This window comes from Chrysochloris asiatica, unplaced genomic scaffold (assembly GCF_000296735.1).
Source record: "Chrysochloris asiatica unplaced genomic scaffold, ChrAsi1.0 scaffold00008, whole genome shotgun sequence".
Lineage (NCBI taxonomy): Eukaryota > Metazoa > Chordata > Mammalia > Afrosoricida > Chrysochloridae > Chrysochloris > Chrysochloris asiatica.
Window position 1 is genome coordinate 1,036,386 of NW_006408526.1, and position 12,371 is coordinate 1,048,756.

Consider the following 12,371-nt stretch of genomic DNA (forward strand, 5'->3'; position numbering starts at 1 on the left):
ATAGGGGTGCCTGAGCTAGTGGGCACCCCATCGCCACCCTAGGAGGGTTTTACTACGCATGCACACAGATCTCGAAATTTAAAGAGACAGCTTCCAATTAAAATCAAATGGCCACATCCGGCCCTGAACTGTTTACCACTAGAAAAAAGGCCTGAACGGGGATTGTGGGGCAGGACAAGCAGACAAAAAAAGGAAATAAGCCGAAAATTAAATCCCAAGTTCTGTCAGAGCTCGGTCAACAATAACATGGAACACCGGGCCAAGAGGGCTCACGAGATAGTGTTGGTTGTAGAGAGAGCAATTTATTCAAGTTTACAAATTGTTTTTATTTTTTTAAATACAATTTCAGAATTGTTGCATGTTGACAGTCCTTTTCCATCCTGTATTTTCTTTTAAGAACCTCAAAGAAAAAATACAAAGAATTTGTGTTTTGTAGGCTAACTGCGGAAATGAGGTCATTTCCTAGAACAGAGAAAGGTGGTTCCATTGGAAGTAACTGATTGGATTCAGTTAAGAATGGATTTGGGAAGATGGCTTTAGGGTGGGGCTGACAATAAGAATTTTGAAGAGATATATGAGCCCTGATCATGAGTCCGTTTTATTTGTGGACTTTTCCTAAGAGAAAATTATCTCTCTGGGTGGGTCCTTGGAGGGTTTTTATTTGGAATTAGGCTTCTAGATTTTTGTTTTGTTCTCTTTAGCTGATTTGTTTGTTTATATTAACTAAATTAAATTTTAATTGATATAGAATGTTTCTCTTCTTATAATAAGCTTTTCTAGGGGAGAGAAGGGAAGGAAGGTTACATATGAGACAAGGGAGGGGATAGAATGCAAGATTTGTTTATTGGTTATCGTCCATATAACACAGTATCCAATGTAGTGTCTGTCATCAGCTTTGATCCTACATGTTGGCAAAAGTGGAAGCACTCTTTTTTCTGTCTAGTTTCCAGTCTTATGATTCATGTACCAGTGTACAACCTCTTCTTCTGACCTCAGGAAACATTCATTTATTGTCATAAGGAACTAAAATGGGAGAAAGGTGAGGCTTTCTGCTCCCATAATGATTTTTTGTTGTTGTTGTTAGGTGCCTTCGAGATGGTTCTAATTCATAGCGACCTTACGTACAATAGAAGGAAACACTGCCCAGAACTGCATCAACCTCACAACTGTTGCTACGTTTGAGTCCATTGCTTCTGTCACTGTGCTGATCCATTTTCTTGGGGGGTGAGGGGTCTTCCTGTTTTTCGCTATCCCTCCACTTTACCTAGCATGATGTCCTTCTCCAGGGACTGATTCCTTCTGAAAAAAATGTCTGAAATGTGAGAGACAAAGTTTCACCATCCTGGCTTCTACACAGATTTGTTTGTTTTTCTGGCAGTCTGTGGTAGTTTTCAATATCTTCAGTAGCATAACTCAAATGCATATTTTATAGTCTTCCTATAGAAGTCCAACTTCCACATGCATATTAAGCTATTGAAAAAACCATGGGTTGCATCAGGCACACCTTAGTCCTCAGACTGACATCTTTGTTCTTGAACACTTTAAAGAGGTCTTGTGCAGCAGATTTGCCTCTGTGGTGCTGCAAGTTAATGCACTGGGCTGCAAAGTCAGTTTGAGCCACAAGGTTTGTGGTTCAAGCTCACCAGTTGCTCCTTGGTAACCCTATACAGGGTCACTACAGTTTAGAACCAACTTGATGGCACTTAACAACAACAACAAATATGTTATTTGATTTCTTGACTGCTGCTTCCGTGAGTGTTGATAGTGGATCCAAACAAAATGAAGTCTTTGACAAGTTCAATCCTTTCTCCATTTATCATGATGTTACTTATTGATCCAGTGGTGAGGATTTTTGTTTTCTTTACGTTGAGATGCAACCCATAGTGAAGGCTGTGGTCTTTGATCTTCATCAGTACTTATTTTGAATCCTCTTTCATCAAGCAAGGCTGTGTCATGTACATTTCACAGGTTGTTAATGAGTCTTCCTCCAATCCTCATGCCACATTTGTCTTCATATAAATAAACTTCTCAGATTATTTGCTCAGCATGTAGATTGAATAAGCATGGTGAAAGAATACAATCCTGGTGCACACCTTTCTTGATTTTAAATCATTCCGTGTCCTCTTGTTCTGTTTGAAATACTGCCTCTTGCTGTATGTACAAGTTCCTCATGAGCACAATTAAGTATTCTGGAATACCATTCTTCGAAGTGTTATGATGCACATAGTCAAAAAGCCTTTGCATAGTCAATAAAGCACAGATAACATCATTCTGGTATTCTCTGCTTTCAGCCAAAATCCATCAGACATCAGCAGTGATATCTCTTGCTCCACATACTCATCTGAATCTGGCTTGAACCTCTGGCAGTTCTCTGTCGATGTACTGTTGCAGCTGTGTTTTAATTATCTTTAGCAAAAATTTACTTGCATGTGATATTAATGATATTGTTCAAATATTTCTACATTCAGTTGGGTCACTTCTCTTTGGAATAGGCACAAATATGGATCTGTACCAATCAGTTGGCCAGGTACCTGTCTTCCAAATTTCAAGGCATAGATGGTTGAGTGCCTCCAGTTTTGCTTTAGTTTGTTGAAAGATTTAGACTTATAGTTCATCAATTCCCAGAACTTTGTTCTTTCTTTGCCAATGCCTTCAGTGCAACTTGAATTTCTTCCTTCAGTACCATTGGTTCTTGATCATATGCTACATCTTGAAATTGTTGAGCATTGAGCATTTCTTTTTGGTACAGTGATTCTGTGTATTCCTTCCATCTTTTGATGCTTCCTGCATCATTCAGTATTTGCCCATATAATACTGCAATATTGCAACTTGAGGCTTGAATTTTTTCTTCAGTTCTTTCAGCTTGAGAAATACTGAGTGTGTTCTTCCCTTTTGTCTTTCTAATTCCAGGTCTTTGTGAGTTTCTTCTGACATCCATTTTGATCTTTTCCTTCTTTCTTGTCTTCTTAGTAACCTTTTCCTTTTGTTCTGTATAATGTTCTTAATGTCATCCCACAATTGACATTCTGGTCTTTGGTCATTAGTGTGTAATGCACCAAATCTGGTTTTGAGATGATTGCTAAATTCAGGTGAGATACTTCAAGTTCATATTTTGGTTCTGTGAACTAATTTTAATTTTCTTCGTTTTCAACCTGAACTTGCATATGAGCAATTGATGGTCTGTTCCACAGTCTTTTTTTTATTTCCCCCCTTAATGAGATGGAGCTTTTCTACCATCTCTTCCCACAGATGTAGTCAGTTTGATTTCTGTATATTCTATCTAGTGAGATCTATGTGTTTAGTCATCTTTTATGTTGTTTTAAAAAGTTATTTGCAAAATTCTATCATGTGATCTCTAGCATTGTTTCTCTCACCAAGACCATATTTTCTAACTACTAATCCTTCCTCTTGGTTTCCAATCTTTGCATTCTAATCACCAATAATTATAAATACATCTTGATGGCATGTTTGATCAATTTCAGACTAAAGAAGTCAGTATAATTCTTTAATTTGATCATCACTGGTTTTAATGATTGGTGCATAAATTTGAATAATAGTGGCATTAACTGGTCTTCCTTATAGGTGTATGCATATTATCCTATCTAAGTCAGCATTATACTTCAAGATAGATCTTGAAATTGACTTTTTGATGATGAATGTGATGCTATTCCTCCCAGTTTGTCATTCTCATCATAGTAAACCATATAATTGTCAGATTCAAAATGGCCAATTCCAGTTCATTTCAACTCAGTAATGCCTGGAAGTCCTGGTGTGTCGCTGTAGGATAAGCACTGGATTGCAAGATCAGTTTCAACTGCAAGGTCAGTGGTTCAAACCCACCAGTTAGTTACTCCTTGGAAACCCTATACAGGATTGCTATGAGTTGGAACTGACTCGATGGCTCTTAACGACAACAACAGCAATGTCTAGGATGTTGATATTTATGTTTTCTATTTCATTTTTGAATGCTTCCAATTTTCCTAGATTCATACATCGTACAGTCCATGTTTCAATTATTCATGGATGTTTGCAGCAGTCTCTCATTTTGAGTTGTGCCCCATCAGTAAATGAAGATCCTAAAAATTTTATAACATTTGCATAATCATGGTCAGTTCTACTTTGAAAAGGCAGCTCTTCTCCAGTCAGATTTTGAGTGCCCTCCAACTTAAAGGGCTCATCTTCTGGCACTATATCAGACAATATTCTAGTACTATTTGTAATGTTTCAATAAGCAATATTCTGGTGCTATCTGACAGTGTTCCACTGCTATTCATAAGGTTTTCAGTGGCTAAACATTCCTTGCATGGTGCTGTAGGATCAGCACTGTGCTTAGAACCACAAGGTCGGCAGTTCAATCCCACCAGCTGCTCCTTAGAAATCCTATACAAAGTCGTTATGAGCCGGAATCAACTCAGTGGCACTTAACAAAAAACATTCAGAAGTAGTGTGCCTCTCCTTTCTCTTAGTCTGTCTTAGTCTGGAAGCTCAGCTGTAACCTGTCCACCATGGATTATCCTACTGGTATTTAACATACCAGTGGTATAGCTTCCAGAATCACACCAACATGCAGACACCACAGCACAGCAAACTGACAGACAAGTGATGGACTGGAATCTTCCCAGGAGCAGGTAGCCAGGTCCTCCTTTCGTCTAACTGCTTGTTAGGTTTGAACCAAGCAGCTTGTTTGGTTAGCAACTGAGCTGGACCACCTAGGGCTCCTTTTAAGAGGATTTGTTGTTGTTGTGTGCCACTGAATCTGTTCTGACTCAGTGACCCTTTATAGGGTTTCCAAGGACCGGCTGGTGCATTTGAATCACCAACCTTGTGGTTAGTAGTCCAGTGCTTCTCCTACAGCAATACTCCAGGATGCCTTAAGAGGATTAGCAAATAGTATTTAGGGACCACTTGAGATTGTGGTAATGAAACTATATAAAGTTCAAAGCTGAGTTGAGAACTCAGCCAGCAAGGTTCAGCTGCTAGAGAAGCAGGATCAAACATGTGGGGAAAATTACTATTTATCTGAGACAGGGTTTCTTACCTTCTGTCTACTGACTGTGCTTGCTAATTCTTCGCTTGAGGTGGGAGTGGGGATGGGGTTGCTGTCTTATGCAGTGTAGGATGTTTAACTGCATCTCCCGTCTCGCTATTCGGTAGATGTTAGTAACACCCCCTACTTTATGGTTGTCAAAACTGAAATATCTTAAGACATTAATTATCCTGGAAGGTACAATTGCCTCTGGTTGAGAATCACTATTCTAAATTTAAATATTGTTTCTAAAATTTAAGTTAGGCCTTAGGTTGGTTTGAGGAAGGTGTTTGTTTTCCTTGTTAAAAATTGAAAGATACTCAGCTAAAGCAAGTTTAACTCTGTGATTGTTGTTAAGTGCTGTCAAGTCTGTTCCGACTCCTAGGGACCCTGTATAAGGTTTCCAAGGAGTGGCTGGTGAGTATGAACCACCAACCTTGTGGTTCAAACCAACCTTGAGGGCAAGTGCTTATCCTAAGGTGCCACACCAGGACCCCAATTAGTTACAATGAAAATGGGGGATAGAAGGTAATGGGTTTCTGAAGTATTTTTATCCTGGTGGGTGTTTATTTGAGAAAAGAAAAAAGCAGTGAAAATAAGTAAATAATATAACATATGTAGAGAGACCCCACCCCCAAATACCACTTGATATAATTTTGCCATAGTTGTAGCATTTAATTATAATTTTCATTCAACTGTTATAGCACTTGACCTCAAGGTTGGTTTGAACTGCAAGGTCAGTGGTTCAAACACACCAGCCGCTCCTTGAAATCTCTATATAGGGTTGCTGTGAGTCGGAACCCACTCAATGGCACACAACAACAACAAATTATTTGTATAATAAGCAAAAACACTAAAGATAAAGATGAAATGCTTCACTTAAGTTTTTTTACATCGTGGGTCCATATAAGCCTTCTTATGTAGTCTTTCTCTGCTATTCATAGAGTTTTCAGGTGGCATCATTGATGGCATCAAGTGTGGCAGCGATGGTGGGGTTGGCCCAGGATCGGACATTGTTTCGTTCTGCTGTGCATGGGGTCGCTATGAGTCAATTCCGACTCCATGGCACCTGACAATAACAACAACATGTAGTCTTTCTAGCTTTAGGTATTTGTCTAGAGCATATTTTTGGTTGGAGTGAAGAGGAGTTCTAAATTTTCTTTGTTCTCCTCAGTGAAAAACAAATTGTAGCAGCAGAAATTCTTGAATGATCTATTTCCTCTCATGGGGTATGGGACTTGAACGCTGCAATAAAGCAAGTGCTTTATACGCTGGGGCTTGTTTCTGGAATATTCCCATTGATTAGTTTTAGGCACTTTGTTATCTAGTTCTGCTATAACATCAACACTAAAAGTGGATAACTTTCACAGAAATTTATTTTCTTACAGTTTAGGATGCTAGATGTTCAAATTCAGGGTACCAACTATGTCAGCTCTAGAAGAAAGTCCTTTTTTCTTTTAGCTTCTACTCCTGGGTGATCTTCATGTGGCTTGACATCTCTTGTAGCCCGTTCTGGGCTTCTCACTTGCTTATTTAATCCCTTTTGGCACACCCTATAGTAATTCCTCGCCATTTACATAAAAAGACAACCCATTCCCAAATGGGATCATAACCACAGGCATACAGGTTAGGATTTACAACACATTTGAGATGAGGACATAATTCATAAGATCCTCTTTTGAGATTAAAAAAATCTCTACTTTTTATATTGTTTCATTACTTGTTTATTTTCACCTTTTCTCTTAGAAGCTATTCTATCCATGATTTGTTACTTTTATTAGTCTGTCAGAAAATGATTTTGATCATCATTCCTCTCTTTTGGATGTATTGTTATCTTTCATTCATTTTAATTCTTTGTTATTTCTTTACTATGACTTGTTCTTCCTCTTGTTTGCTAGCTTCTTAAATAAATGGTTTCCCTAGGTGGCGCAAACAATTTGCAAGCGCCTACTAAACACTTAACAACAACAACAACAACAACTAAGCTCTAACCTCAAGGTCAGCAATTTGCAACTACCAGCGGTTCCACAAGACAAAGATGAGGCTTTCTGCTCCTGTAAAGATTTACAGCCTCAGAAACCCTGTACAGGGTCGCTATGAATCGGAACCGATTTCACAGCACACCACCACCACCACCACCACTAACCTAAAGTTTGTACTTCGAACCCACCAGGTGGCACTGTGGAAGAAAAGCCTAGTAGATCTGTTTCCATGGAAACTATAGCCAAGGAAACCAATGGAGCAGTCCTAGTCTGTAAAACATGTGCTCACCATGATTTGGAATGAACTCTATGGTAATGGATGTGATTTTTTTGGCTCAGTGAATATTTAGTTCGTTTCTTTTCAGTAATTTAAAAAAATACAATGGAGTGCCCCTCTTAGGCAATCTTTAATGCTTTTTACCTTAAATTCTATTTTTTTAATTGAAAAATAAAAATGAAAAAATGTGTGAAAAATCCTAGCAGCTTAAGGAATTATCATATTAGACATGCTAGTGGGTTTGTCACCAGCAACCAGTTTCAGGACAGCATATCAGTATTACACCAGAAGCTCCCCTCAGGCCCCCATTAATAATAAGCTTTCTCTTTCCTGGTTATCACTACTCTAGCTACTAACATTGTAGTTTACTCATCTTCCTTTTGGTCAACATATAAATGAAATTGTGTTACAGATATTTTGAGTCTGGATAAGTTGGATCTGTTTGTAAAATCTAGTCCTGTGCTTGTGTGTAGCTTTTGCTTATTTTTATTTCTGTATATTATTCCATTTTCATGAATATAATACAATGTAAGTACCCATTTTACTGTTCATGGACATTTGGGTTGTTTCCAGTATTTGGCTACTAGAAATAATGCTATTATGAACTTCTTGAACATAAATTTCAGTGCATAGTTTCTAGGTATGTGAAACAATTAGATCATAGCACATTCATGTGTTCACATTTAATAGCTAGTGCCATCATGGTCTTCCCATGTGGCTGTAGTGATTCGCATTCCTTCTAGTAGAGTATCTTCAGTATCGCTTGTATTGTCAATCTTTTACAATTTTTAGCCATTCTTTTGACTGTGTAGTAGAGTCCTATTATGGTATTTGGTTTGTGGTCCCGTAGTAACTTCTTAAACCTTATTTTTGATCCTCTCTGCATTCTTTTATTTTTTTAGGTTCTTACATTGCCTTGAAGATACATTCTGCTACAGTTGGGTTACCACCCAGGTCTGGGTGATCTAGTAGTCTCAAGAAGACAGCTAGCCACCAATTGAGGAACATCACAGAGTGGCAGCCTCAACTGTCATCAATGATTGGGCAAGAGCTGCTCTCCAGAACAGAGTCTTCCTGGTGAACCAACAAACCCAAGAAAAATTATCATCGCCATCTGCTATATCACAAATATACCAATCCATTCAAAACTTTTTTTCCAGTATCCTCAACTATCTAAAACATACTAGAAACTTAGAAAGTGGCAACTTATTAATTACACACTATGAAGTCTAAGACCAACTGTGCTCAGAACCCAACTTGTAATATAATGATATTTCATCCAACCAAAGAAGAGTTTAATGATTTCGATAAATACATTGCTTATATGGAATCCCAAGGTGCTCACCGAGCAGGCCTGGCTAAGATAATTCCACCCAAGGAGTGGAAAGCCAGACAGAACTATGACAATATCAGTGACATTCTAATAGCCACACCCCTGCAACAGGTGGCCTCGGGGCGGGCAGGTGTCTTTACTCAATACCATAAAAAGAAGAAAGCCATGACTGTGGGGGAATATCGGCACTTGGCCAACAATGACAAATACTGTACTCCACCACACCTGGATTTTGAAGATTTGGAGCGAAAATACTGGAAGACTCGCCTCTATGATTCCCCGATCTATGGGGCCGACGTCAGCGGCTCCTTGTTCGATGACCACACCGAACACTGGAACCTTGGAAACCTGGGAACAATTCAGGACCTGCTGGAGCAGGAATGTGGAGTCGTCATCGAAGGAGTCAACACGCCTTACCTGTACTTTGGTATGTGGAAGACCACCTTCGCCTGGCACACAGAGGACATGGATCTCTACAGCATTAACTACCTGCACTTCGGGGAGCCCAAAACGTGGTACGCGGTGCCCCCAGAGCATGGCAGACGTCTGGAGCGCCTGGCCAGGGAGCTTTTCCCTGGCAGTTCTCGGGGCTGCAAGGCCTTCCTGAGGCACAAGGTGGCTCTCATTTCACCGAGCGTCCTGAGGGAGAATGGCATCCCCTTCAGTCGGATCACCCAGGAGGCTGGTGAGTTCATGGTGACTTTCCCCTATGGCTACCACGCTGGCTTCAATCACGGCTTCAACTGTGCAGAAGCCATCAATTTTGCCACCCCGCGTTGGGTAGATTATGGTAAACTGGCATCTCAGTGCAGCTGCGGGGAGGCCAGGGTCATGTTTTCCATGGACGCCTTCGTGCGCATTCTGCAACCTGAGCGCTATGAGCTGTGGAAACAGGGGCAGGACCGGGCTGCTGTGGACCACACGAAGCCTACAGCACTGACCAGCCAGGAGCTGACCGCCTGGAAGGAGACCCGGGCACCCGTGAGAGCCTCGCAGGGCCTGCGGCACCTCCCTCCCCGCCGAGCCCCACGCTCTCCTCGTCCTCTTGCTGCTAGCAGTGGTCCTCATCCCTGTGCCCTAGTGCGCACTGCCCCCATGCGCCCCTTTTCTAACCTAGATGCTGCTCTGCTACCCAAGACCACTAGCGCCACTTCCACTCCCTGCAGCCCTGTGGAACCCAACCAGAACCCGCCACTGGCCCAGCGTCCATTGGCCCCACTTCTCCAGCCTTCACCTGTTAGAAGGGGTCGTGGTCGTGGTCGTCGTCGTCGGGAATCTGAGCCTCAGGAGCAGACTGTCAAGGCCTCGGCCAAGAGGCGCCTCTCCGTGGGCACAGCTCACACCGCCCCAGGGCCTGAGGCTCAACGCCCGTCTGGGGATGGACCTTTGATGGACAACCCTGCCCTTCTGAGTCCTGGACCTCAACGTCCTGCTAAAACTTCAGGGTGTTGTTGTGCCCCACCCCACTAGCTGCAGGGGGGGGCTGTCTTTGTACCCCACTGCTCTTCTGTGTGGTAGTTTGCAGATACATTTACATCTCAGAGTTTTGGGGACAGTTTGCAGGACACTGGTTGTGTATGACAGAGCCCCTCCAGTTATGCTCCTGGACTCTGCTGAGTCTTGGTATTTTCCAAGTCCACTCTACCATGTTTTCCCTCCTCCACCTCAGGAATGTCTTTGGACACTGCAAACGTCTGCCACACCAGCTGAGGTTGCAGTCGCACAACCTCACTCTGGTGTGTCTGAGAACTGAGTACCACAGAAGGTACTAGAACTTGACCCTAGGCCACCTCTGGATCCACGGCACTTCTGACTCCTGGGCTTGGGTCTCCCTAACTTCTTTCTTCTCTTCCTCCTTCGCCTTGTCTTTTCCTTGCAATGTGGTCAGTAGAGCCTGAGAAAAAGCTTAATGACTTTACAGTTAATTGATGTATTTAAAATGTATCATCACCAGTGTTTGTTCACACATATATGTAACTAAGATGTTAAAATTGAACTTTATTTCTGAAATTGTAGTTTCAAAGAATTGGGGACGTGAGGGTGATATTCATTTATGCATTTTTCCTAAAAATTATTTCAAAACATTTAAATCAAAAACTTATTTTTATGGCCAGGTCAATGAATTTGGGACATGGTTTTTGGCTGGCTGGGGTGTTTTTTTTTTCCATCCAAACCTTGAACATGACTAGGCGGAGTTGACCTGATGCTGGCTGGGACCCAGGATGGGTAAGTTGCTGGAACGGAGTAGCAAACTTTTGAAAAAAGGGCCACCATCTGACTCCTCTCTCTCCAAGTCTCCATTCACTGCCTTTTAAAAGCTGTGGATTTTTCACTGTTAATTGATTTAGCCTAATAAGTCCACAAATAAATGAACAAGATGATTGTTCATCAAGTTGGTAATACATGTTGAGAAGAAATCAAAGTGGATGCGATGATAGATCAAGATGGGCAGAGTTGGGCTTAGAGAAGGTGGTGGGCAGGGAGGGCTCACAGAGCTCGAGATCTTTGTCATGATTTGCTGGTATGTTCGACTTTACACCAGGCTTGTATTTAAAAAACATTTATCCTCTGAAGACAAAGTTTCTGAAGAAAAATTCTTAACTGTCCCAATATTCTGTCGAATACTTTGGCCACATAATTTCTCCAGAGGTATTTCTATTGGTCACAAATGACAGGAGGCCAGTTTTCAAATCTCCCTCTCCCCTTCCCTCCCTTTCCTATGTTTTTGTGGTTACTGAAGGATTTGGATTCTTAAATTTCTCAGTGTTGGCCCATTCCCTATATAAATGTGTGGAAGCCTCCTGACCAGATTCCATTTAGCTTACAGCAAATCAGGGTGCTTTAAACAAAAGACATTTTAACACACCTATACTATGCTTTTCCAAATGTGGCCTAGATTTTTCCTTGTTTGTACACAGGATTTCTGGAAATGCTCTAGGCTTTCTTTTACAGAAACACAGAGGATATACCAAAGACCTGTAGGGCACTACAGCCTACAGCTTCACCCTGTAGCCAGAGAGTATCTTCTGGGTCTGTGGGCTGTAGCCACAATAGCAAAATTAGTACAAAACACCACTGTTAAGAGTGCTAGTAGGCTTTTTAGATATTTGCATATCTCATGTGGTATCGGTCACAGTGTTTGCTTTGACTCAACACCTGTCCACCAGTTGACTCACTTCCTATGCATTTCTCCTAGCCACATGTCTGTGACTTGTTTAAATCCTGTCATCCTTCTCCCCCAAACCACCTATATACAATAGCTTGGACTAGACAATTTTTTACCTCAAAAAAAGATCTAAGAGAAATCCCATTTGTTAGCTAATTCTGATTTAATTTTGTTTGAAGTAGATTTTTTTTTTTTTTTAATTTAAGGTTTTTATTGTGGATTGAGTAAAAGTTTACAGGGCAGATCATCAGTTTTACATTCAACAAATCATATACCTTGGTTCATTACAACAATGATAATCCCCTCCATGTACCATCAGTTGACAGTATTTCTCTCTATTCACTTCAGCAAATTTTTTTTAAAACACTCAGGCACATACAATAATTTACACCATCAAAGGGCACATTCTGCAAGTCTGCCTCCTGGCTGCCATCTCTTAGTGCCTCACTTACCATGAATCTCGAGTCCTCAGCTGCTCCCTCTCTCCATCTCTGGTATGGCTGCTTCTCTGGATAAGGTCTCGCATTCCACTTAGTGCTCTTCTCCCTTGATGATCCTAGGGTCCTTTATTTTTGGACTGTAAGATC

General features: G+C 41.1%; 1 protein-coding gene across 1 annotated transcript; it reads left to right on the forward strand.

Annotated features, from left to right (window-relative positions):
• The first annotated feature begins 8,507 nt into the window (after nucleotides 1–8,507).
• LOC102829500 (lysine-specific demethylase 4D-like) lies at nucleotides 8,508–10,088 on the forward strand. Its single transcript, XM_006833943.1, has one exon. The coding sequence runs from the start codon at nucleotides 8,508–8,510 to the stop codon at nucleotides 10,086–10,088; it is 1,581 nt and encodes a 526-aa protein (XP_006834006.1).
• The last annotated feature ends 2,283 nt before the right edge of the window (nucleotides 10,089–12,371 follow it).